Raw genomic sequence first — 28,000 nt, 5'->3', positions numbered from 1 at the left:
TAGTTTTTTTTTTTCTCGCTTATATTTCAGTCTGAGCTGTTTCGTTTCTGTTGTAGGTCCAGAGATGTTGTTGTTGGTGTGTTTGCTTGTTATAGAGCACAGAATAAATGACTGGTAAGGGAAAGTAGTGAACAATAGGTGGTGGTGTAAGGGGTGTGTGATTAAAACTCCCACGACAGAAAATTGCTGTTGAGAAGCTCCCAGTGTGAAACTAACATGAATGTGTTCAAGCTGGGAATGAGGATTGTGCTCAGTCAGCCTTTTCGTGATGAATAAAAGTTTAAAACAACATGCAGAGACAAAGAGAGCAAGAGAAAACAGGGAGTTTAAAGAGAGACAGAGGCTGAAAAACAACGAGGACGAGAGGCAGACAGATCACCATGTTTGCTGAAGGTTCAGTACAGCTTGAATCTTATCTGATCCACTGGGCATCGTTAGCCCACAACACCAGACTACTCGTTAAATCCATTTCCACAGCAAAACATTTATCAGTGAAGAACTGTGTGGATGGTGAAGAGTCAAAGCTTTTAATGTCACTGCGTCACGCTAAAACAAAACAAATTAAAAAAATAATAAATAAAACAGTAAATATACTCATAAGAGTCTTGCAGACACACAACTGTTGGTGCTGTTTCACTTGGACAATGTTACTGTTTCAAATAAGGTGTATCTGAAGCCACCACAGCATCACATCCTGTAGGCATAACATATCAGCAAGTGACATAACAGGTAAACATAAAAGAAGCTCAATTCAAAGGGAGGTGAAAACCTGTTTCCATGGAAGCACATTAAGCCAGCAAACAGCAGTACAGCAAAGACATCACCTCAAGATACTGGTGGTGTTATTACCTTAGCAACACATTTCATGTTTTCCTGAAATACATCTATGGATGACAGCATCTCATCAATCTTAACTTTTATCATACTTTTATATTCAACAAAATGTTCATGTTTTTTCTTTTTTAGGGGGGTAATGAAATGTGCCAAAATCAGTTTTCCAGAAACATCAGCTCCATGCTGCACTGCAAAACCACATCAAGGAGGGATAGACAGAAAAACTGAAGGATGCCATCCAGAGGCTGACCTGGGAAATAATCTGCTGGCCCATGCAAAATACAGTACATAAAATGGGCTCTGCTCCTGCTTTTGTTTTTTTCACATCATCCAGCTTCTACTGTACATTGTCCAGGTCTGACTTTGGCAAGGCTGTAATCCAGCTGATAAGAGTTCACACAAACTATGAAGGACAGCGCAGAAAAAATCTTCAAGGACAGATCACTTTGTTAGAATATTGTTTAGACTTTGAAAGTGCGAGTCTTTAATTGCCTTTAAATGATTTAAATTTGTCTCAGTTCTTATGGTTGTTTTTTTACGTATTGGGTTTTTGAAACTTTATTTTCAGCAGTAGAATAGGTCATAAAACAGGTATGGATAACAATATGATTGTCTAGTGGTAACTATAATACAGCTCGGTTGTTTTAATATATTACATAATAATTAGAGGAACACATGAGTAAATTAGATTCATTGTTGTACATTGCTCATGTATAAATGGTGGATGATGGATACTACTTGCTGACAGTTTAAGTACAGACAGCAGCATGCAGCAGCATTTGTTTTGGGTGTCTGATGACACATTCTGACAGAAGTGGTTTCATTTTCATGTGAACTTTTTCTACTGAGCCACTTCATCACCATGATGCACTAACTGCACAGTCAGGTAGCAGCACACTCTTCATTGTTTGTTGTGAGTAAACTGTCAGGACAGATTAAATGAGTTGGTTACTGTTCAGATTTTAAAAAATCTAATACTCTATCAAAGTGAAATATGTCAGAAGTGTCAGAAATCCACAACCAGACCAACCAACCTGTGTCAGTGGGGGAGGCCTGTGGCTGTGTCCCTCCATCAGACAAAGAGCCATTCAGCCCTCGCTGCTGGTCTTCCCATGTCACTTCTACAGCAAGACACACACGTACATATATACTCACGCACAGGAATCTTAGGGACCTTGGGTCATCAAGGATACTTGGATAAGCAAGATCCTGCACAAAATGTCATCTCAATATCTTTTAAAATACAACTTAAATACTGACACTATTATGCCTATTTTGTGCAGTGATAACGGAGACCAGTGGTAAGGATTGGTAAGAAAAAAAAGACCAGTTTGCCACTTCAGCACTGAAATCATGGACAGCTCCTCATCAAAGATAATGAGCTTTGCTCCATCTGCTGGCCAACAGAGGTAACAGTCTGTAAGGTTCTAAAAAGAATTTACACCGTACTTCTACAGCAAGTGAAATGCACAGAATCCAGAAAATACAAGACGTGATTATCATTTTTTATGATACAACAATCTTTCTTTTCCTATGAAATGTGAGTTATGTATGACGAAGTCTTAAAGAAGCACTGGAAAGGGTGTGTGTGTTCAGTAATGCATGTCTAATCGAAATGATCGGTGATTTCACAATGGAAATGGAAAGCTGAATCTTTGTGAGGTGGAGCTGAGCAAAATTAACTTCTCTCAAAGTGGAGGGCAGATTGGGGTCGTACTGGAACCGGAGAAGGACAGAGCAGCAGATGTGACAGCACTCTGTACACATTAACATCAGCTCTAGCTGCATACAACTCTCTGATTTTATCATTCCAAATCAACTCAACAGGAATTAACCACACTCAGTCTGTATAATAGATGAAATGTGGACAGAGGGAAGTTGAAGAGTAAAAGGACTATATAAATGTGCTATGAAGAGTCACTAAGAGTAGCAAAGTATCAAAGTATAGAATAACAGATGCTAGTGAATGTAACACGTGGAGAACTCGTGTTGACTGAGAAAAGCTCACACAGCAAAGTCACACCATCACACTAGTCAGAGGACTTGCCTTTCCTCCCATTTACCGGTGGGCCTTGCGTTTTTTCCTCACCGTCTGCTGCTAGTAGAGAGACAGATGGTGGACCATGAAATGATGGAGCTCTGAAACCTCATATTGGTGCTATAAGTCACATCAACATGGCAACTCACACCGTATGTGCTCAGACACAGATGCACATACGAACACACTGCTGTCCCAAGACCCCGAATACCACAAATGTTGGTTGATAATACAATACAATGTGTGGTTACCATGCATTTGTTACTATACTCATAATGAATACAACTTTCTTACAGCAGCATTCATCCTGCAGAATATCACTCACAGCACAATGATTATAGACAGTTTAAAAAAGGAGTGTGGCTTTTTAGAAACCTTACACTGAGTATTCACTGAGTCAGTCGGCACTGCAGCTATGGCAGTGTTGAGTAATAGCAGCACACAGTCAAAGGACAGAAGCACGCCACATAAACAGATGGTAAAGTAGGAAGTGGAAACTGTGGGGAACTCCAGTTTCTGCCAACAGTCTGGCCATTCATTCAAGTCTGGATGAATGTACTGGATGTCAACCCGTACTGTACATTACTCTCATCCAAAAAACAAACCAAGGTCCAGACTCCTAACAGAGCTTGTATTTAAAGTATTTAATTATCTCTTTAACTCTTCATGAACATGTTTTCTCATGAAAGGAGTCATGAGTGTCACATTTTTTCTTTAAATGGAGGAAAACACATTGCTTGAGGACAGGTTTAAAGGCTGGAGTGTTAAACACACCTGGGCGACCATTTTGGGGTTCAGGTGCCCCGAGCTCCTCCCCTGTTCTCTCTTAGGAGTTGTCATACATAAAAAGATAACATACAATTAGGTACATGCACGTTTGAAGTATGACTATACGTCCAAGCACAGCAGCGAGACACAACAGTAGCAGGTTTATCAACAGTCTAGCTCTTCTCTGTAATCAGCAAGAGGCAATAATATGGATCCAGTCCACAAAAAGCTACATACACACACTTACACAGACATTTGCATTACATAAGCTGAGTGCCATACGGCTCTGTGGGAGCTACAGTGCAAGGTCAGATCAATACCCCCTGCCCCACCCACACACTGCCACTGGCCTGAAAGGTACAGGAGAAAGAGAGAAAGAGAAAGAGACACAAACACAAAAAAAGAAAGAATAAGATATAGACAGGAGAGGGAAAGGATAGACTGCCTAACAAAGAGAAAAAGTAGAAAGAGAGACTGGGGCAGGAATAAATAGAAAAAGGAGACAGAAAGAAGCAACGGAGAGATCCAGACAGAGAGAGCTTTAAAGCGATGAAAATATGGCACAGATACAGAAGAAGGGCTTTAAAGCGATGAAAATATGGCACAGATACAGAAGAAGGGCAGGACTGAAAGAGAAGAGAGTAAAGAAGATGGAGAGAAAGGGGGGAAGGGGCTGGTTGGCGGCTGTACAGAAGACAGGGAAAGCCCTCATGGACGCTGACAATGATGAAAGACTTCTGCGAGTGCTTTGACAAGTTCTCCAAAACTGCTCGAGCTTCATGCCCTCCTTCTATCTTTGTCCCTGTCATATGTTCCAGTCACTGCAAAGCTACAATGCTCTTTGTTTTTCACTGTGTCTGATTCAAAGACATTAGTAAAATAATCATCGCTTTCATCACGGTTCTTCTTACGGTTCTTCTCAAGTCAATACAACACATAACATTTGTTAAAGGAGTGCTGAGGAACAAATACAACTTCAAATGTCACTTTGTAGTTGTGAAGATGTGAGAAGTTCAAACTATTGTGCTTCAAACCATTTTGAAAAGCCTTGAGTTTAACCTGTTTAGTAGATACAGACTATATTGCCTTTGGTAAAGTATCTCAGCAGTCCAAATAAAACAACAAAGAAACAGGGGGGCTACATTTGAACACAACACTGGTACAATCAATAGCAGAATCCAGACAAGCCTACAGGTAAGTACAACGTGACAGCACAGAACATCTAAACTGTACATTAAACACAGCTGCAACAGAGAGAGGGTTCAGGGAGCACAGAGTAAGCTTGGCTCCAGTGAACCCTGCCACCTGCTGTTGCAGACAGGGTTTTGGCCTTCAGAGTAAGGTGCGGCTCAAACCAGCATGCCCAGTCTGAAAGACTAAACCCATACATTCAGGTACAGACCTTCACAAGGCTCTGTTCCTTCGTCTCCATCTTCTGAGAGAAAAATGGAAAAGGAACCGAGTAGAGATGTTATGGGAGGAGGTCAAAAGTAAACACCAATGACACTTAAACCAACAAAGAAATATCCTCGCATATATGATATGATCTATAGCTTATACTGAGAGATTCCATCTGCAAATAATAATCCTTCCTGTCTCAGTCAAAAGTGGTGAGCTGTAAAAACAAAGCTCTTCCTCAGCCCCAATCAGCTGGGCCACCAAATAAAAAACAAGACTATAAGGTACTGAACAGAAACAAACTTTCGCACTAATATGAAGATGTCTTTAGGTCTCTTCACACACTGCAACCCTGTAATCCAAATAGAAAACAACCAAGTGACTTACTTCTGTCTTTCCCCGTCGGTGGAAGTTGTGGGAGTTGCCGTCCTCGTCTACTGGACATGGGGGTACTGGTGGGACTGGTCTGGACCGATCCACTACGAGGATGCGCCCTACATGACAAAACGTAGCGGACAGTGAAGTGAGACACAAATTAGGACAACTCTGATGATGGATGCAGGGCCTGGCCATGTCGCACCCACATCACAGTGTGAGAAAAGCAAAGGGATTGTCAAAGAAATGGAACGCTATAAGTTTGATTCCAGAAGCTAAAGCTATTTAAGATAGTGGGAGATTGATATGTGATTGCATCTGCTTATGTATGATCAGTTTAATAGTTTAACATCAAATATTTACTTATTTTGATGCTAGTCACTGTCAGGCTTAATTGAAGATAATCAGTGACAGCAGTATTTCAAAGCTGAATCTTTTATGTGACAGAACTGATAGTGATTATACAGTATAGCTCCATGTACAGTTTATTTTGCACCTAGTAACTGTGAATGAGACTTCCTGATTATTTGAAATCTGTATTGTGTCTTGTATCTCCAAATCTAAAACCAATGCACTCAGCAATGATGTTTGGCACATGGCATGGGAGTGGAGGGATACATCAACTGTAGGGAACTGAGCTGCAATAAAAGATGCCAGTTGTGAATCGCATGTACAGTCGACTCATCAAGCTGCAAGGAGAGAAGAGTTCAATGCAAAAACAGCAGACCAGTGCGACCATGCGTTCAGACTGTCCCCAAAAGGCTGAAATTAAAAACAAAAAAAGAAAAGAACAGAATGCCATCGCAGGATAAACGGCATCAGTTGATGTTAGTAATGAAACCAAAATAAAATGTTGGCCCATCACTGCTATACTCACGCAAGTGTATGAGCAGTGTGTTCCAAATTAAAACGAGTCAGCACGCTATCTATGGTGTCAAGGCGGTGGTGCCTGGGACATGTGTGAAGAAAATACAGCACTGGTGCTTTTGGGGACAAAACAGAAAGTGGCTAAGTGGGTGGTGGGGTAGTCGTGAGGGGGAAGTGGGTGAGGTGAGGTGAGGTGAGGCGAGGTGAGGTGAGGCAGGGAAAGCAGGGTGGCAGGTAAGTGGTAGTGATGTGTTTTTTCTGGTTCATTCTGTGAGTTAGTCAGGCTTTGGGTGGGTGGTAGCTCATGGGACGGGATCTGTACTGGTTTAGTTTAAAGGGTGGTTCTAGTTATGCAAACATTTAGCAGAAGTAGAACTGCTCTGGGGGAAGAAATAATTGTATTGGTTGTTTCAAATCTACAGTGTGAGAGAGTATTTCATAAAGTAGTTATCTTCTAGTTACAAGCTAGACTTGTATATTAGCAAAATTATAAAGTAAATACAAATATAAATGAGTTCTTTCTTTGATTCATTTGTTACTATGAGCAGCAAAATCATGGTGAGTCAGTAGGCTGCCTGGTTTATCATAGCCAAATATGAAGCTATTTGGGTAAGCTAGTCAGCTAGCCTGGTAGCTAAGTTACCAGAACTCTGTATGTCTATATTGTATACAGTATTAGCAGCATAAAATTGATAAGCTTTAATTCACTCTCTGGGCTTTGGTCTAATAGTGTTACTTAGCCAAGAAACTGTGGTTTTTGGTCTACTTAATGATGGTGCTAATAAGCTATGCTAATATTTAAATTATTACTCCCTCCAGAGTAGCTATGCCTCAGGGAAATGATTGCACAACTAAAACTCCAGTCTGCTTCTGTGCTAAGCAGGTTAGCGTCTCCGATCTGGGTCACACCTCGTCAAGGCAGGTGAGGGGGGGGCGGACCTCCCAGATGGCAGAGACGGCATGGACCTCATGAGCGAAGAGTCGTGGGGGCGTTCAGTAGAGCGCGAGCGGGATGTGGGGCGCTCTATAGTGGGCCGCTGGTCTGCAGAGCGGGACCTGCTGTGATACTCGTGTCTATCCATGGCTCCGTGGTTCCTACAGAGGTTATTGAGAGATAGGCAGGCACTCAGTGGGGCCCCAGCAGGGCAGGGACAGTATGCTGTAGGGTGGACAGTAGGGAGGGCAAAGAAACCTCAAAACTCCTACAAGGTGCTTGTGTGTACATAATATACCTGTTTTGTTTGTTTGCAGGTTTGAACCAATTTACTACAAAACACATACTAAATCTTAAACTTTACAATTATTTCTGAACACATTCTCTCCACCTAGCTACCCACTTGTCTCCATTAAGTTCTATACGTTGTTATACTGAAATGAACTTATTTAATGCAGAAAATCTTCACTGATCATCATGTATACTTATTGTCAGACTTCATTACACTTGCACTGTAATGTGGTTGCAGATTACTAAATATATCTGCAGTTGACTTGATATTCACTGTCATGGCATAACAGCCTACCAAACACCTCTCTATAAGATGACTTTTGTCCTGTATTGAAATTAATGTACATTAAAGTTACATGTTAAGCAAAAGCAAATTTAAAACACTACAGCCTGCTTTGAAAACAGGTTTGCCATAATATAAGGTTATATATATGACTTGCATACATTTGCAGTAAATTGAGTTAAACAAGTAAAAATACAGGTATGGTCCTTTAAAGTGACAAAATGATACAGCATCTCTTAGAGAACAGTAGACATCACAAAATGTTAAAAGCACCACCTGTTTAAGCTGTCAAAACCTTAATCAAGGCTGCAGAGTTGCATGTACAATTGACAGTTTCATTCCAGGACATTTCAAATATTCAATGAGCACTGAAGTTATCATTTTGGATTTCATGAAATGCACATATGTTTCAGCAATGCAATTCTGTAATTATTGTTATTGTCTGTTATTCTACATAAGAGGCTGAATTGCTTAATTTTAAGTGTGGTTGGTGAGTGGTTATGTGCAGTCTGTTTGAAGTACAGTGGAATGTGTGGGGAAAGTGAAGTGTTTACATTGCATTTAGTATATGTGGGGTTTTTTCTGAAAAATGCCCAGCCATCAAGTATTTTTGGCACAGTGAGGATGAAGACAAATCTTGTTGATCTGAAGAGCTGGAGAAGAAAAAGCAGGTGAGGTTTCTTAACTAGAAAAATCATTGATAGAGGGATGTTGCTTAACTTTGAAGAGAGAATAGAAAAAACATAAAACTGCATCACACTTCACATATCAAAAAGTGAAATATACAACGTGGCTTTTAGACACCAGTACAAAGACAAGTACAGAGGTTTAGAGCATGCACAGTGTTTGGGAAACTGTAAAAGTCCATTAAAGTTTAAATTCCTAAATTTTACACCCACAGCTTTTATGTCAAAAAACCCCCAAAACATTATACCTTTTTTATTCTGAAGTGCAGAAGACATATCGGTGTCTGCACAGTGCAAATAGGTGAGAGCTGCTTCTAATAAGGCTAATAGACACTAAAAGACTTCTTTAAGTAATTTGAATGCATGAATTTGTTGAAAACGTTTGAATTTTCATTAATATGTCAGTTTGGTCATAGCCTTGTAGTGCCTGTAGCCTTTTGCAGTATGAAAAATTGTCCAGTAGAGGAGATGTCCAAAACAAAGGCTCATCAATCAGTGACAAGCTGTCTTTACATTCTTTATCTACAATCGTTTACAGTGATGTTCAACATAATCGGTAGTGGATTCCCATTGTGCGGTTGTTATGGCCAAGGATTTACGGGTAATGTGAAGATAATGTCTGTTACATATCAAACTTCACAATAGGTATTATTTGATGTATATAGCCATGACATGTACATGTACTGCACTTTGCAGTATCACTGCTCACTGTGTTCTCTCTAGTTTCAATGTGAGTCCAAAATATTAGTTTTCTGCGCCTGCTAGGGATGTGCGATATATCGTCGTTTACAATATATCGTCAAAAACATTCCCCATGGTAAGAATATGTCATGACAACGATACATTCCCATTGATGACGTATGTATGTGCGCGACACACTCGCAGCCCAACACACATAGTGACAAACATGGCGGAAGGCAGAGCAGATACGCTCTGGCCGCCAATCAGACACTCAGATCGGTCAAACCTCCACAGACAGCCTGAAATGTCCGTGAAGCAGAGACTATCCAGGTGGATTCACGGACTAAACTCTGATAATCGACCTGTGTGTGTTCTCACTTTGTTTATTTCATGTACCAGCTTCTAAATCTGAGTCTGACTCGCAATTTACGCCGCAAAATATAATGACACGAAGAAGTTTACTTTGATTTGTGTCCGATGATTAGAGAGCGAGAGAATGAGAGAAAAAGAGCAAGTGAGAGAGAGAGAGAGACAGACAACAATAACAGAGAGCGAGCGCTGGCCTTGATAAAGCTGTCATTAATTACAGAAATAAAAAGTTATTTCCTGATTGTTACACAGCGGTTACATTCAGCAGGTATAGACACGCCCCCACAGCAACACACCACTAGCTCCCCCTAGGCTTTATTATTATTTTGGTGATATATTTATAGTCAAAAAGATTAGGGTGAATTGGTGTTTATTTATCGTTGTTTTTATCGTTATGGTCATAAATACCAGAAATTATCGGGATAAATTTTTTAGTCCATATCGCCCATACCTAGTGCCTGCTGTTTTGCTGTGTATATGCTGCAGGCTTTGTCCTACTCACTATACCGTACACTATGGGGCGATGCACTTAAACAACAGAACCATGAAAAACATTGTCTCTCATTCTCCACTGATGCTCTCCGTTGCTCATCTCTGTCTCCTTTTCCTCTTTAACGTGTCTTTTGTTTCTTTATTCTGCCCTTATTTTTTTTAGTTTTCACTGCTGCTTTTACTCAGGTGCAGACAGAAATAACCTGTATCTGTATGAAGAGAGGAGGGAAATGTATTCCATTCCTCTGTGGATAACACTGAGATACTAGCTACTTTCCTCTCTCTGTTGGTTTTGACGAAAAGAAAAATAGAGAACATAAGACGGAGAGCTCTCGTTAATGGCTATCTAGGCTATATGCTGAGCCTGAAGTCGAGCCAAGCTGGGCCTCAGGGAAACTTTGCGACACTTTAATAAAGTCAGTCAGGCTCTCAGGCTGGGTTTTGAGGACTCATCACTTTTTTCCTCCTGGAGAGGAGAGAAATGGCACAAAATTCACGTTATTCCTGACTGAAAGCCAGATGGCAGCAGGCGGAAGACTGAAGACAGACAAAAGTGGAGTCATTTACAGTGTTTCTTTGGAGGACGATGTGAGTTCTTTCTTTTTATTGGTGCACCAAGACACTGGCTGGGATGGATAAGTGTCAGCAGGCCTTTCTATGCGTGCTTGGAACAGCCCAACAGCCCATTCTGGCCAGACACAATAAGCCAAAGGGCAAACACAGAATTTACAAAGCTACTGTGCAGCCCAGAGCAATGCATCAGAGATGCTATTGTATAGGTGACCACTAAGCAGCTGTCAATAGCATGTAAAAAAAGGACAGAACTAAAAATCACATACACCACTGATCGACACACGGCTGTTGGTATAATGTACATGGGTACATAAACAAGGACATCAACGAAGAAACAGTCAGGTGCTGGCCGACACTTCGCAACAACCAGGATACAAACAGCTGACATCAGCAACACACATAGCTCTGAGCTCAACATACTGTACAGAGGCAGTTGTGTATTATTCTTTTAAATCAACAACTTCAGAGCTGTGATGACTCTTTAACAAAAACCGATATCAGACAGGATATCATTTTCTGTCATCACATGTACGATCACGTATAAATTAAAGACGGACGAGGGACAACTTGAGGAGACCACAAGATGGTGGATGCACAGATGCAGCAGCAGTGCATGTCAATACCTCTCATAGTCATAGTCGGAGGAGTAGGTGCCCTCAGAATAGGCGCGGGACATCCTAGTGGAACGCAGTAACCTGACTGCTTCCTCTCGGCAGATTGGGTACACGCGATGGTTGCGGCTGGCGAAAAAATATCACAACTGGTCAGCATTTAATTTTTTTCCAGGAGAAGGGGAAGTAACATTAAAAAAAACTACAAAAGGAGGAAAAGCTGGAGTACACCTTTTGCATTACCATTCCAGACTTTGTCTGCTCTCTGTCTGAGCACAAATGTATTGAATTATGCCACAGATCCAGTGATTACATATAAACTGAAAGCTAATATACACAACTATACACCGAATGTATCAACATGTTTGCAGGATAAACCACCTCTTCTGGACAAAACTTCACAACCATAGACCACTTATCCATTTTCAGTATTGCTATAGTCATTATAGGTGGATAAGATGAAGAGACAAATGAGGAATTTGATCATCTGTAAATCCCATGGTAAATCTTTAGAGAGGAATGTTCACATGAAAATGACTAAGATGATGAAAAGACAGTAAGCAATGCTGATACTGGATGGATGAAGTGTATGGTCACAGAGTCACTCAATTTCTCAACATACTGTACTACTGAAAAGTTGCACACATTAAATATATATTTGATCCTTTGCAGAAGGAATATATACTTTAACACAACACAACACTGATGGCACTGACAATGGCCTGGTAATATTCAGTAGCCTCTTCAGTGCATCCAAAAACCATGTTGTGTTATGTTGAGTTTCCCAATGCATAGTAGTTAGGATCAATAAACTTAACGTCAAGTGACTGCTATGAGGTTCTTACAGACTACCGTGATAGAAAACAGGCCATAGTGTCAGTGCCATGTGTTCAACACCCAAATGAAAGACTTCCTCCAGAAAAGAAAGGGGTTGTGGATGGGAGTTGAGAGGGTGTTGGGTTGGAAAGTGGAGGTGTAGAGATGAGGCTTCATGCATACTCAGGTAAAAGTCTACCTGGGGTCCTTTTGAGGATCATCAATAGGCTGAGTATGTCTGGTTCGAGGTAGGGTGAGAAAATGGCTGCAACCACATGGAGGGAGGAGAGAAGACAGAGATGGATCTGAGATGGTGCCAAGGAAGAAGCGGAGGAGGAAGAGGATAGGAGAGAGAGAAAGGATTGGAAATAGACAGAATCCTAGGCAGACAGATGGAGGGGTGAGGAAACTGAAGGAGAGAGAACAAGAGATTTCTCAAAGAAATAGGATGTAAAGAGGCTGAGAAAGCTCATAGGAAAGGTTGATGTAACAGTTTCAAAGAGAAAAAAACAGGCGAGGAAGATAAGAGAGGCTGAGAAATCGGATGGTGGGGAGATGTCTTCCTCAGCTTTACCACACAGACAGATGAAAGTGGTACACTGAACACACCAGCAGCATTCACAGAGGAAAGATCAGAAGAGCACAGTCCTCCAAACACTTAAACCTGCTTGGTGTCACTTCCACTGCATGATTAAACAACTTAAGATCATGCACACAACCTAAGATTTCTTCTTTTACAAACACAATTTCAAGAATATTTCAAAAAGTAGGAAAATACAGTGAGAATGACACAAGTTTTAAACAAAAAAAGCCTCGCCTCACAAAAAGGAACAAATTCCAGAGGAGATTTTTTTATTTTGTCGGCATTCTGGGGCAATTCCAAATTCTCCATGACTCATTTCCTGTGTCATTTTCAACTGTTTTCAATAAATAACCGGACGCTGTTAATTAAAGCAGCGGAAATACACTCAAGTGAGCACTGTCCCAGACAATTTAGATAAGTGCATTTTCTGCGTCTGACACTGATTTAGGCCAAGCCTCAGAAATATCAAATAAAGTTAATTGGACGGAGGAAAGTAGCTACGGCCTGGCAGTGCCAAGGCTATGATTGGACTCTTGGAGCAACATTTTCCAACCCTCACAGAAAATAAGTGCTGATGGAGGATAACTGACCACTTCCCCTTGACCACCTCTTCCATAAAGATAGTGAGATACATGCAAAAACTGTATACTGTACGCAGCATTTACAGCACTGGCTCCAAACGTTTCCTGCATAATTACTCCTCTTATGCAGTGTAGTCTTTTCCAAGTCTGGTGTTTAAATTATGGTACTACATTTCTGGTGAATTAGGGAAGTGACAACTTCAATTTTATTTTTAAGGACCAAACTTTTTGGTGGTTATTTGTTGTTTTTATTCCTCTTTTGCAGGAATAGTGTTTGTATAAATGATAGAGGAAGAACGAGGAAGCAGTTATTGAGGTGTTGGAATTTCACACCAGTGTATCAGATTAAAAATAATTTGATCAAATATTTCCAAGGAATGGAGAAAGTTGCTCTTTAAAAGCATGAATATATAAAAAGACTAAAAGCACACACACACACACGATCAGTTTCCAGAGAGTTTAAGAGCAAACGGTATCGTGCATAAGTGTATGCGTGCATAAACACCTCCCTGCATGTTTTACTCATCAGCCCCCACTTGTGCTTGTCAGCATCTGGTCATGCATGCCCGCATATGTACATGCATCCACTGTACACAAGTGTAAGCTGGAGTGTGTGTGTACCTGTCAGGTGAGTAGTTATCTTCTGACACACTGTGGTGGTCCACTCTAGTGGAGGAGCTGTACTGAGAAGGCCTAAGGTCAAAGGCCGGGTCCAGACTTCTGCTGTGTGACAGAAGTGGACTGGATCACCCCTCATGTAGTTTACACACCACACACTGCCTCCTACTGGCCAAGGGGCATGTCGCCTCATGTTTACGTAAGGCATTTAGACTAACCACCAAAGCTAGTGCATCCTGCACAGGGGTGGGAGGAGCACTTACTGACTTATTTCAAATTCCCATTTTCAGAGTAATATTTCTCAGTTAAGTTACTAAAAGCGTAGTGTAAGCGTATGCAGTATTGCCCTTTATCTATCAGAATTTTCTTCCCTAAGCAGGAAAATATATTCATAAAGAACAAAAAACAAGACAAAAAAACCTCAAGAAATCAAGTCTAGTAGTTCAGTGAGCATTAGTTACCTGGAGGGTGGGGGAACGCTGGGAGAGCGTGACCGTGCCCGGTTAATGTCAGCTGAACGAGAGCAGTGGTTAGACGACATCACCTGCTCAGGGACAGATAACGTGGAGCTCTGGAAGTCTCTGCCGTTTGGCCGGTAGTCTGTGAAGACAAGAATGAATAAAGAAAAGGAGGGATGGAGGGACAAGAATTAGAGGGAGACTCGAAATAAAATGACCTATACAATAAGAGCAAAACTTCTGTGCTAATTTAACAACACCTTGTAAATTCCATGTATTTCAAAAATGATGCTGCTAATGATGCAAATCCAGTTTAACGCCACCCTGTAATAACCAAACTTTCTAAACTTAGGCTAAATGCCAATCTGCACAGGCACAGATTTTCTATTTTCATTATGCTGAGTCTGTAGATTCTAAAAATGAGGACTAGATTTCAATAAAGGTGCAATTCATCTGCTGTGTTACATTGTGCATTAAATATGAAAAAAACCTTAAAAAATCAGAAACATTATAATGAATTTTCTCTGCAAGACCGATTAGTCCATTGAACTTGAAAGAGTTCATTAACCAATAGTCAGACATGGATAGCAGCCATGGTTAAGGTCAATGCTTAGCACTATTAAAGCTGATTGATATTCAATAGAGTGTATAACACATTAAAATGAGTTAAAGAAAGCCCTGAATCAAAAGGAGGAAAGGTAGGAAAAATCAGGGGATAATGATAAAGAAATGTAAACCTTCACTTGAGGAAGTTTGACATATTAATATGATAAAAAAAATTTGATGGGAGGTGAATAACGCCAATAAAATATTTTAAACTACGTAATTGATTCATCCTGCAAGTGGATGCAAATTTTCAAATTCTGAAAATCCAAATACAGTAATGCATTGTCACATAGTGTATGTTAAGCATTCGTGTACATATTTTAATAAAACTAAAGCCAAAACAAGAACAAAATGAACAATATACATTTTAGTCATAATGATGCATGTTAGATTTGACAAGAAAAACATCTGCCATCTCTAAGCAGCAGCTCCAACACAGAGCCTCCTGCAGCACAGCAATCAAAATCCATGCAGAGCCAAATTAAATCTATTCTTCCTTGTGACATGCTGCTTCATGCATGAGTACAGCCTGCCTGTTAAGCACACAAAAGAACATTTATTGACAATTAATAGGGTTTAACAAGAGGAGTGGGCTGCATCAGGGCAAAAATAAGGGACAGGACACAGGAGTGTCAAAGACAATGATAAAAAATGGCAATTTCAAATTATATTGCATGAAAAGAGTCCAATAAGAAGAATTATACAGGAAACAGGATTATATAAGCATAACCTGTGCAGTAATTACTAATGTACATTTCACTTCACTAAAAATGCCTGCTGTACTGTATGTACCAAACAATTAGAAACCTGGCAGTAAGCGTATGGTAAATGCACTGAAAAAATGTTTTTCTCCCCCATTTGAAAGTAATAGTGTCAGCAGTTTAATGCAAAAACTGCAGGATAAACTGAGACGTGGTGGAGCCTGAGTAAAGAGGAGGATGCGACTAGAGCTGAGTGAAGGGGTATTCCCTTCAATGTGAATGAAGTGAAGGGTACTAGCGTGGTGAGGCACTGAGGGGCTGATGAGAATGTTAAAGAGGCTGGAGAAGGATTTCCCACAGCTACAGTATCATCAGCAAGCCCAGGCTGATGTTCTTCCCTCTGTCTGCATGCATGCCTGCCTGTCTCTCTGTCTGTCTGTCTGTCTGTCTGTCTGTGGCCTGTATCAGCCGGTAGCAACGTGAAGCATTGGCACACTGAAACAACATTGCGGGCAGATGCCTCCATCCTGCAATTTATTTATTTAGCTATGCTACCCATTCCAGCATCATATTCTTTGAGGTTTATATTTTATGTGGGCAAATTTCAAGTACTTTTCTTTTCTTTCTTTTTCTTTGTCTTATTCTCGGGCTCTCTGAAAGGTAACAGCTCTGCTTCTCCTTTTCTGATGTGCAGCGTGGGCGTGCTGCTGGAGCCTTGGTGAGTACAGCAGAACAGCATCTAGCAGTGCAGAGGCAGACAAAATCTCAATGCTGCCTCACTGTGCTGTTGCTGCTACTGCTGCTTTTGGGATGCAGCATTTTACCCAGCTAATATCATATATAACTGTATTTGTAAGCTGTTCAAGTCTTGGGAGCATCTGATGGATGGTGACATGTAGGAGGTTAGCTAAGTTCAAGGCCAAAGCAAGTAAATATGAAATGCTAATATGGCTTGGTGACACATCCCACACACATTAGTATTTGTTACTTTACCTCCAGACTGTCTCTTTGCCATTAGATTTTTTTTTCAGATTTTAACCACTTGTATTACCAGTGAAATCATTCACATGCATAAATAACTCTTACAGTTTAAAATGACCTCAATACATTACCTGTTATTACCCCGACACCATCTTCACAATCGTAGTCTGAGATCTCACTGTCACTTATCCTCTGGGATCCTTTGAGATGGAGAGAGAGAAGCAGAAGACAGGAGGGAGTGCATGATTGAAAGGGGAGAGTAAGAGAAAGAGAGAGACAGATGGGAGAAAAGGGGTCATTTTCATTCCTGTGTTCATTTACTTAAATATTTTTTGTATTATGCCTCCCTGGTCTAAATGTAATCTTTATTGGTTAAACTGAAGGTTCTGGTTGAATCCTATGAGATGTACACGCGATGAATGCACTGTCAGTCTCTAGCTCAAGTCGCACAGCACCCCACAAATACAACAAACAGTCCCGCAAGAGAGTGTTTTGGATAATATATGTGAAAATATGCGTCAGCTCTAACAAATAATGCTGCATTTCGCTGCTTGGCTTCAACAAAAACAGCAGATCTCTCTTCATCTGAATTGTGGCACTTTCAAATGACACGTTCAATCATTCAATTTATATGTGAAGCTGGGGGTGGGAGAAGTGATATGGCTTTACAGCTCTTTCTTCATCTTCCCCAGTAGCCTTATCACCCCACCCTGTCCCCTCTCTTTAAAGTATGACCCCCTCCCTGCAGCCCCCCCACCACCGCCTTCACTGTTCAGTCAACTTAAATCAACTGGACACGTGTGCTTTATCAGAAATGACAAGTGCTGCACTCTGGCAGTGCCGCTCCCAACCTCTCATCTCAGTTGGCTGGAGACTTTTTACAGCTGTCAGCTCTTTCACCTCACACTAACACACTAACGCCCAGAAAATCATCCTGGTGGGGGAAGCGAGCAAGCCTCGAGTGTCTAGTAGAAACTGTACAGTGGAGCAGTCCTGCGTAACACGGACTACAGTACAGTCGGCTAAAGCATGTTAATCAGTGTCTCACAGAGTAGTACTCACAGAACGTAACTGTGGTGTGAGGAGAGCCATAAAATTAGCTATTTAGGGGTATGGTTAGAGGAAATATGACAGCAGTCTTATGCTTCTTTTTTCCTTTCTCTAAGTAAGTACACCACCACTGTTTTGGAAGATAGTAAGCAAAGTATCACACCAGCCATATACTCTAACCCATGACAATTAACATATTCACATTCAAGACACACAAATACAAGCAAAGCAGAATGGACTGCAAAGTTTGCCAAACGTATTTTGTGCATTATAAAAGGGGATGTATTGGTAATGGGCAAAATAAAAGAAACAATATACATCACAGAGGAAAAGCAAGTTGTCTAAATCAAAGTGTATCGTGTCTGCCAGGAATGACAGATAGCCTGGGTTTTTATGATATCAGTCTAGGGTGAGGATCAGGTGCAGTTTGCAGGATATGGTTGTGGGTTGCGGGATGGGATTGTGAGATGTGAATACACATAGAGGAAGAGACCACTGTGTCCTAAATATCTGTTTCCCTGGAGTGTGAACGTTTCTGATACCCTGAGTAGATTTCAAACGAGTGGTGTAAAATTGACACCAGCTCCCCCACAATGAAATCCATGTAAGGCAGCAGAAACATGCACTCTACATGGAAAGAAGGGGGGGAGAATCAGGGAACAAGGATGTATCTTTGAAGAAGACAGGAAAACACTCAGATGCTCCATAGAGCTGCACTACCTGCAAGTGCAGGGTGCATTTACCTGAGTTGTATGAATATGAGCCTTTGTCTGTAAAAGCAAAAGTAGTAAGGTTGTTGTGACATTGATGACAAGGACAAAATATGCATTAACTACAATGGCTGTTAAAAGCCAGTGAGTAAAATGACCATACATACTTACTTGAAGTATACATACTTCATACATACCTACATACCAAGCTTGGATCTACTGTATTAAGTATACATTAATATTATATATTTAAATTAGCTAATCGATACAGACTGGATGATTGTTACTTATTTGTCCACAGTTGCAAACATTTGTCCAACACCATGTAAAAGAAAATCAGCTGCCCTGGCTCTTTTAGATATCTTATAGAATACAAACAGTATACTTTTTTTCCCCCCTCACTGTCTTTACTTTAAATATCAAGATAGTAAAAAGAGTTTTGTGACATGTGTCTGTGTGATAGGGGTTACATACTCTGCAGCCGCCGTGTTGGACTCTCTCCATGGAGCTGCCTGTGCTGTGCGTTCGGGGAGGCACGTGGGAGTGGGATGGAGGATACATCGTGGGTTTGTAGCTTGTACCAGTGTGGCTCATCATCCAGAAGAGCTGTCTCCAGCTCAATAAGGATCTGAGAGAGGGGAAAAAACGCCACGGTAATACACACAAGAACTCCAATTGTTGCAAATTAACTTGTTTTTCACAATGATGGAATTACAGCAACACACACACTTGTAATGGTCAAGAGCATTATTAAAGGCTTGACCCCATTCAAGAGGATTAGCTGAGATACTGTCAGTGTGTGTCCCTGATAGGTAAGGTTTGGTTTCTTACCTCTCCTAGGAATTCGCTCTCCTCCTCCCTCACCCTGGCTTGGTCCCACAATGTGATCTCCAGCATGCGCTCCCGAAACTCCCGCCGGTGCACCGGCGAATACATAAAGGTCTGGTTCCATTTGGGCTCTAAGGATTTCTTTACCGTTTTTGTTCTCCTCTTGCTTTTGTCGCTGGAGGAACAATAATTCAAACTGTTTTTATTTACAACCATGATAGGGAAGAGCCACGAATACAACAGATCAATAACACGACACAGCACAGAGCACATCACCGTGGCATGCTGCTGATGACAATGAGATGGCTAAATGAGTACTATCTCCCTGAAAATGTCCACTTTCTGCGTTCTCCATCCGTGCACAAGAAAGAACTCAGAAGAAGAAGTAATTACACACATGCCCATACATGATGTTAATGCTAATGTCTAACTTGTCAACTGACCTTTTGACATCACATCAGTGTTCTAAAAAAGTCACACACCATTTTCTAAAACATAATAAGTCAGTTTGGCTCACTAATGTCCAACGTCTTCCTGTATGGAGTGAAATGACATGACGTGATAATGGTAACTGTTTCTACTCTTACCTTCTATCGGGGAGGAAGTAGATTTTGACATAAGGGTTCCTGGGCCGGCCGTCTTCCCTGGGTGGCAGGTCTTTGGCGCCCAGGATTGTGACAATCAGCTGATGGCCCACTTTGTCATACCACAATTTGACCTGCAGGGGCAGAGCAGAGACAGCCTTGTGAGAGACTGAGCAACATGGGTAAAAAACACACACAGGGACGAATGCAGGAGAAGACAACTATCAAATTAGAAATAAAGTTATTACTTGTGTCTTCTTTTATTGAGTTCTTTTTTCAACTTTCACTGGTTTTGACTACAGCGTAGGGTCTTCTCCTGTATTTACCCTTGAGGGAAAAGGGGATAGATGACTACCTGCTAAGATGATGTCAGGCCACATGCTTGACGGGGAATTTATCAGAGCTTAAGTGCTCATTATGACATGGACTTACTGTATCAATGTTAATATGGTATGATAATGCTAAAAATATTAAATATATGAGTGATAATTTTAGTCTCTATTGTTAAAGAGATTCTCCTTTAATGATAAGGTGTAATTTTGTAGTTATGCATGGTGCTATGTTTATTATATGTAATCACTATGTTTTTCTATGTTTTATAAAATGTATGTGACTGATTGTCATTCTAAACTTCTCCTGGTGGGATGAATGAAGTATATTGAATGGAACTGAATGCATCCCGTCTGAATGTTGCTTCGACTGAAGTGAATTGAAGTGCAATGCTAAAGGCATCATGCTCTAAAATGTACAGTATGCTCTGTTGATATGTTGATAAATGATACCGGTCTACTGGTGGTGGTGTTGTGATGTTGTGACTAAAAATGTTGTGTCAGATATTAAATAGGCATTGACAAGGAGAAATCAATCATGCTGTTGCGAGAGGAATCGAAGACAGTTCACACTAAAAGGGAAGTATGGACTCCAAAAGAAGACACTTAGAAGAAGAAGAAAAAAACTCCAACTGAAGCCTGAAAAAAGTAGATGAAATGAGAAACAAAACTTCTAAGATTCCGTCCATACTTCTTTAAAAATATGATTATGGAAAGGGTCCGCACCATTTAAAACTACCAGCTATACATGCAGCAACGCAAGAAAGAGCATTCAAGACAAGTCAGTAGATTTCATAAAGCAAAAACAGACAGCCAAGGGCTTATGGAAAAACAAATTGTACCAAATAACTCCTACACTTGTGGTCCACCAAAATACCAGATAGTGCTAAATATGAATATACTGTACTGTCCTTGGAAACATAATTATAGTGTTATATTACGTGTAATACACACGGTACAAACTACTCAAACTTGCTTTTACACACACACACACACACACACACACACACACACACACACACGCACACACACACACACACACACACACACACAAAATTACTTATTTACCTCCATTCTAACTCCATATCATATGTTTAGACCCACAGTGCGTATCATTGCATATATCTACAAACTCAGTTATGCATAATTATATCCTCATATCAGATCCATATAAAGTTTGTTGAGGGTAGTCTTAAGCAAAACAATATACTATGGCAGTGACAGTGAGATAACAAGATCCAAAATTCCAAGCAGGAGTGTTAACCCTAAAGCTACCTGAATCAACAACACAGAGGCTTGTAAATGATTCTATTGAGTGTCATTTAAACAAAAATAACAAAAAGACAGACTGATATTAAAGATGACAGATTAAAAGCGACCGTCAGTGCAAAGCAAAATCTTCAGGGTTTGGTTTGAAATGTGTTATTTGGAAGGTACAATTTGCTTATACGTTAACCCCCATCTGGAAGGGAAAATGTGATTTGGTTTCCAACACAAGACGGCGACTTGGTATCTTTTCACTGCAACATGAAACTGCAGACCCATCAACCATAAGCTGCTAATTGACATCATTTCAACTCGCACATGGAGGAGTTCTCCTGTAGATGTGTGTGTAGGGTTAGAGTTATCAAGGCCTGGGTTCATGTCACACTGAAGCAGAAAATAACCCAAGCCCTTTGTCCTAAAAAGCTCAGGGAGACACCCTCCTGCATTGCCAATGATCAAAAGAGTTAGACACAATGCAGGGTCAACTACTCGTGTCAAATCAGGCAATGGAAGAGTGTCTCTTAAAATGTCTTCAGATTAGTTAAGCATGCACTACCTAGAAATAATGATGTGAATGGGTTAAAATAAGCAATAATAACTCTCATCATAACAGTGATACCAAGAAATCAAATAGAAGAAAATGACACAATGCACTGCACTGAGAGGGAAACTTGAAGCTGCCATTTCCCGGGAATGCATTTTCCAAAGTATGGAAACAGAAAAAAAGGCCAGTCAACAGTCAATGAGCAAAGACCAAATAGAGATTGTGCCCTTCAGACAGGGCCCATTACCTGGACCCTAGGGGCAAAAGGCGTTGTTCTTCTACTAAGGCTTTGGCTCTGGATAAGCAAAATTAAACAGTAAAAAACAAAAAAAAGGAAAAGAAAAGAAAATGTAATAAAAACCAAAACCTCACAAAACAACAACAAAAACCCACAATACACTCTAAACACAACAACAGACGTTTGTAGTTTCAGAAGGGACATTTAACCCAGTGGGTTCATTCATATTTTTCTTTTTTATTCTCATCTTTCACTTATATTTTTCCTTTTTTTTATTACTTGTCCCTGAGCCTCTCTGCTCTGCTCTGTTCAGGATGCACATCTCTACTTTGGACCCTTTCTCCTCTGCTACAAAGCTTCGTCACAGTGACGTTAAAGCCTTGTTATTCGCAAACACACAATATAAAGACTGCTCCAAAAATATCATTCTTCACTCTTTACTGTGTTGAATTACTCATCAGGCACTGCAGGTTTTATAAAGATTATTCAATGAACTGAACTGTTTCAGTGGCTGGTTGTTTTTGAATTTCAAGGTCAGTTGCTTCAAAGAAATGTAGACTATATGAAGCATCTGAGTGAGATTTGGAGTTTGCAGAATTCAGGGCTTCATTTTAATTGGCTGACATAGAGTTAGAGGTGTCAGTGTGAGTCAAACATTACCAAAACCTTTTAAAACATTTTAAGATTATGAAGATTGGTTGTGCCTTCAAACCCAATGTGAGTCTAACTATTTCTCATAAATGTCAGTGTTGTGAGAAAAACCTGCCCTGGAGAAGTTGGCCAGATTCTGAAGTCATTTCCCTTGTGGATCCTAAACTTGAGAGTTGATTTATCTCTTACTTTAATGCAGCCCTTTACCCATTTACCCCAGGAGGGTTTTTATAGTAGATACAACACACACAGTAACCTGATCTACAATCCTGTGCTGGGTTGGTAAAGGGCCAACTGAACAGACAGAGTGAGAGAAGCTTTGCCTGGTAGCCCAGTGGTTTGATCAAGGATTTTAGATGTATTTTGAGTTGTATAATACATGCACAATGTCAACAATGCCATCTTACTCATACATTTTCAACAGTGGCCATAATAATCTACCAATGCAGTCTATACATGGATTTCACATGAAGTCTGTAAGTCATGTTGAGGTCACTCACTGAGAGCTGTCCTGACAGGTACTGGGGGGCGTCCCTCAGCATGCTGGGACTCATGGGGGACGTGACGGAGATGGACGGGCGATCCATCTTCTGAGACTCAAAAGAACTCGAACCTGACAGGGCACAGACAACACAGTCAGATTATTTAGTAGTGATGTTGGTTTTAGTAACAGATAGAGATCAAATGAGAAAGGGGGTGGTAGGAAGGGATATAGAAAGACTTAGAGAGACACAAAGAGGGCAAGAAAGCATGCCATGAGAGAGAAAGAAATACAGAGAGACAAAAGCAACTCTCATAGACAGATCCTCCACTTGATGTCTCTAGGCTGATTAATGGGATAATGAAATAGGCTCAAGACCTTGACAACACTCACTTGATTCCAGTTGTGCATGTGTGCTGTCTGGTATTCTTGGAATATCTCTGAAAACAAAAAAGAGCTTGAGTGTGTGAGACAGGAGAGAAGGAGGGGATGGAAAGGATCAATTTGAGCTAATGCTGACTGCACTGTGCTTTAATGAACGTAAGCACTGCATTAGTCTTCATTCACCCAGCAGCTCCCTCAGCAGCACAAAGCAGGTCAGATATAGGAATTGACAAAGTAAAGGTGCCACTGTTTTTCCCCACAATTAACCCTTGCGGAAAAACAAAATGCAGGCAGCAACATGGCATGAATGAGCCTACAGACATAAGAACTGTAATTGCTTTTAGGAAAAAATATCAATAAAAGGGATGAAGTCAAAATTGGATGCATAATTTCTGTTCTAATTGATTTAAGTTTGGGGCATGCACACTGTTCTTCAATAAAATAACATTTGTGTACTGACTGACTCAGTCACATCTGAAGCTAATTTAAATTCTTGAAGAAACATTTTATCGCTCAACTCAATGTTGAAAATATCTTTCGACAAAATAACATTTTCAACCTGTATCTGTTGCCCTGGCACTAGCTACTTGGCAGAACAATAGCATTTAATTGTATTAGTGAATAAGTCTTTTTTTCTTTTTTTTAGGGTCACAAGGGCCTAAAGGCTAAGAGGAAGGTCTACACTGTACACACTGGACAGGACCGAGTCCTGACAATATTTGTTTGTGTTTAAAAATGAAACATTTAATACTAATACTAAAAGAAATAAACAACTTAAATGTTTTACTACTAATGCCACCCAATGTCTCTTACTCCTCAATAACATCCCACCCCTACTGTCTTGTGAAGAGTTAAGTGTGAGCTCTCACCCTATAGGCCGTGAGACCACCAGCTCCACCTGCGGCTCAGGCTTAGATTCTAGAATGATATTGTAAACTTCTTTAAATGTTGCGCCTTGTAAAAGCTTCCCGTTCCACTCCAACACCTGGTCACCTGCAAAAACAGAGACATGTTTAATCTTTTATGCTTGTGCAGTGAAGTACACATCATTGAGATCACATTAAATACTACTAATATCCACTCATTTAATAACTATATGTAAGTTAGTATGAGTGTTTTTACTACCTGGTCTGAGGTGTCCAACAGTGTCTGCTAGACTTCCTTTCCTCACTTTGGTGATGAAAGCACAAAGTCTACCAGATTCTGTCATCTTGCCTCCCACCACCTGTAAAAGAGAGATGACTGGATTACCAATACTTCCTTATGACAAACCTGCATGACGTGTATTGCAGTTTGCAGAAGACTGTTAGTTTTTTGTTTTGTTTTGTTTTTGTGGCTTTAGCTTTGCCTGCAAGGTTTGATGGTAAAAGTGCATCTCTGTTTTTTTAAATACAATGTCCAGGTCTATGCTTTCTTCCCCTGGGACACACTCTGGTGCTCTTCTGTGGCTCTGTAACAGTGCAGGCCTGTGGGCTAGAGTACTGTACAGTCCTGAGCTGCTGTACTCTACTCTGCTCAGCTTACATGGGCATCATACAAATAAAAATCCCTCTTAATGGTAGCTGAATGCCAACATACAAAGGAGCTTAGGGAAGTCTGCTAAATGAAATGACTTTATGTAACAGGCGGGAGCCAGAGAAGGAGGCTCGCAGAGGAAAAGAGAGAGAGAGATGGACAGTGAGGGCGAGGCTGGCAGCCTGAATGATGGACTGACTGGCTGGATTGCCGAGTTGGTTGGCTGCTGCTGAGCGGACAGAAATGCACAGAGGCACTGAGCAGACACAAACATGCCATTTCAGGAGGCTCATTCAATCAGTAATGATTTTTCCCCATCTTGCTCTCTGTTCTTTCTCTCTCTTCATGGCGCACCATGCTCCTCTGGACTTTGGCTGCTCAGCTTCTTTTTTTTTTTTTAACCAATGTGCACCACCTACAGATTTATGCAACAGTGAAAAGGGATGGGAAACCAAACAGAATGTCTTTTATATGCATTGGGCAATGTTTAAAAAAGGTTTAAATTATGTGAAGCAAGAATATTGCCCATAGAAGTAAGATATACAGCAATAAAAGCATAAAATGAAAATAATTAAAGTGTGAAAGTATTTTTGAAAATATTGCAAAACACCACATTATCTGTGCAAACAAATCATATTTCAGTTATCAGACATTGACAACACTGACAGGTTGTGGACTGACTTGTTTCCTCTGAGCTGCTGAATGCAGTTCATTAAAGTAATTCAATGTGAGTGAGTTCAGAAAATTATACAGCTCGATATCAAATGCTGCTCATTAATATTCATCAGGAGCATAATGAAGTCTTTAATAAATATTAATACTGAGTAGCACTATGATGTAATCAATAACTGGAAGCCAAGGAGTAAATCAGCAAGCCACACGCCTAAAGGAGACCACAAAAAAATCAGAATTCTCAGCTGAGAACACATTATATAAACAACACTGATAGTTACCTGTACCTGTATATTTTACCCAGAAGTCCTGAGTATGATGGTGAAGTCACATATGCTAAATGTGCATATCTTTATATTGGAAGTAGAATGATGATGCTAGGGCAGAAAGCATTGTGCAGTGCCACGTTTTCCATGTGTGCCTGCATTACACCTTCAGACGCAGGTAGACAGAGTCATGATAAGCTTACCTTCAGACCAAGCAGAGCTCCTGAGTCTCGAGGCACACTTCCATCTTTCATGCGCTTATTGAGCAAAATCCGCCCTATTAGGCGATCCCCATCTTTGGACGGCTGCCACGTCACCGGGTGCTACAAGGTCAGAGCAACAACACACCTTTTGTTTAACAACTCATCCACTCGAATTTGATTACTTTAGACCAAAGCAGACAACTGTCCATAGTGAAAAAGAGGGCATGGGGAAAGTATTTATTCACTGAGGGAAGAAAGTTCACACAAACTCTATTGACTTATCAAGACCATTTCATTCAGATTGCAATTATTTAAATTCTAACGGATTGATTGTTAAATTCCTATGGTAATTATGGACAAAACTAATGATAAAATATAACACCTAACACAATAGTGTTATTTCCAGAGCTTGTGTGAACCTGCCAGTGTAAGGGTGGAGTGAGTTTCATGCAGCGCCCCATGCAGAGTAAAGCAAGCAGCCCCAACACTCCTCCTCAAACCAGCTCTTCAAATTGGAGCAGGAAGACCAGAGCCTCACTCGGGTGCTTCACTACACACAAACATACAACCACCAGTAGTGAAGGGAAAGCAGACAGCGAAAACGGGGGAAAAAGGTTAAGATACAAGAACAAATGAGGTGGACCATGAGGCACCAGTTTAAAGACCAAAAAGGATGAAATATAGACAGCACAGAATAAAGCCATGAGACACAGATAGGGTGAAATCACAGACGCGCAGTGGAAGGGAAAAAAGAAAAACAAATGTTTTAATTTTTTGTGCAAAACAAATCCAGTCTTCCCTGTTTTGTGTGCTTACAATCATTTGGTTTGCTACAGAAGTGAGTGGAAAGTTGGACAGGGGGGCAGGTTCTGTCTGGACTGGGTGCTGTGGGGTAGGGCAGCAAAGTGAGAGGGACGGGCCTGAGTAAAGGTGTTCCAACTGCACTAAACAGGACCGCTGCAGAGCAAGAACACAACATACGGAGGAGAACGAGCATGCAACTAGGAGAGACTCACATTCCTGTGTGCCATGACAAACAGAGAGGTTGTGTATCAATGCTCTTCTTTTTACAACTACTGTAAGATGTGTAGCTTCTGTTTGGGGAGCAAAACAGCAAGTACAAGTAGCAAGCAAAGAGGGTGCCCCCAAAAGACTTTTTCGGCAACACCAAGCAAGGTGGAGCCAAAAGTAACCGAAAAACAAAAAGGAACGAAATCGCAAGAGAAATCAATTTATACAACGTCAAATAAAATCCAAAAAACAAACATCTCACCTATTTACACTTAGTGACAGAGAGCAAACAAAGACTGGATGGGAAGGTCATAAATAATAATAACAAAATGCAGGCTACATTGTCTCAGTACCTTCTCACTATGGCTATGCTCCTCGTTTAGGGTAGTGCTACTGCACGTATCAACTCCCGAGTCTTTAACCTGCGGTTCACACCATGCCAAGTCCTCTTCAAATGAGTGTCCCCCAAAGCGCACCATTTTCTTTTGCCTCTCAGATAAGGTGTGTGTCGGCTCGGACATAAATGTCTGCTCAATAGTTTTTCTTTTTCCCCTTTGACTGTCCCCTACAGGTGTGGGATAAAAACAGAAAGAAAACAGAAAAACAACATGCAAAGGTGTAAATAAAACGAAGGAAACATGAAATGACAAAAGACTCTGGGAGAACGGGGGATGGGGGGAGGAGAGAGACAGAGAGAGGGAGAGAGAGATGGGGGGTTAAGGGG

The 28,000-nt window shown here is 40.7% G+C and overlaps 1 protein-coding gene across 36 annotated transcripts in view; it reads right to left on the bottom strand.

Moving 5' to 3' along the window:
- rims2a (regulating synaptic membrane exocytosis 2a) overlaps positions 1-28,000 on the bottom strand; it is a 137,347-nt gene that overhangs the window by 33,885 nt on the left and 75,462 nt on the right. For 5 of the 36 annotated variants that reach the window (XM_027286446.1, XM_027286448.1, XM_027286456.1 and 2 more), the window contains 14 exons: positions 26,266-26,385; positions 24,735-24,834; positions 24,479-24,602; positions 23,619-23,665; positions 23,245-23,357; positions 19,720-19,850; positions 19,136-19,307; positions 18,779-18,932; positions 16,676-16,744; positions 14,260-14,398; positions 13,802-13,903; positions 7,190-7,375; positions 5,426-5,532; positions 5,043-5,075 (listed from right to left, as the gene is read on the bottom strand). In XM_027286446.1, the coding sequence (XP_027142247.1) occupies positions 5,043-5,075; positions 5,426-5,532; positions 7,190-7,375; positions 13,802-13,903; positions 14,260-14,398; positions 16,676-16,744; positions 18,779-18,932; positions 19,136-19,307; positions 19,720-19,850; positions 23,245-23,357; positions 23,619-23,665; positions 24,479-24,602; positions 24,735-24,834; positions 26,266-26,385 (1,597 nt within the window). Of the gene's footprint in view, positions 1-5,042; positions 5,076-5,425; positions 5,533-7,189; positions 7,376-11,212; positions 11,330-12,215; positions 12,282-13,801; positions 13,904-14,259; positions 14,399-16,675; positions 16,745-18,337; positions 18,365-18,778; positions 18,933-19,135; positions 19,329-19,719; positions 19,851-22,102; positions 22,151-23,244; positions 23,358-23,618; positions 23,666-24,478; positions 24,603-24,734; positions 24,835-26,265; positions 26,386-27,629; positions 27,842-28,000 lie in introns of all 36 variants that reach the window. The other 31 variants (XM_027286458.1, XM_027286459.1, XM_019256590.2 and 28 more) reach the window with 15 other exon arrangements.

The sequence above is a fragment of the Larimichthys crocea genome, chromosome XIII, assembly GCF_000972845.2.
Source record: "Larimichthys crocea isolate SSNF chromosome XIII, L_crocea_2.0, whole genome shotgun sequence".
Lineage (NCBI taxonomy): Eukaryota > Metazoa > Chordata > Actinopteri > Sciaenidae > Larimichthys > Larimichthys crocea.
Note: the sequence above shows the minus strand (reverse complement) of the source record. Positions and strands in the feature narration are given on the sequence as shown.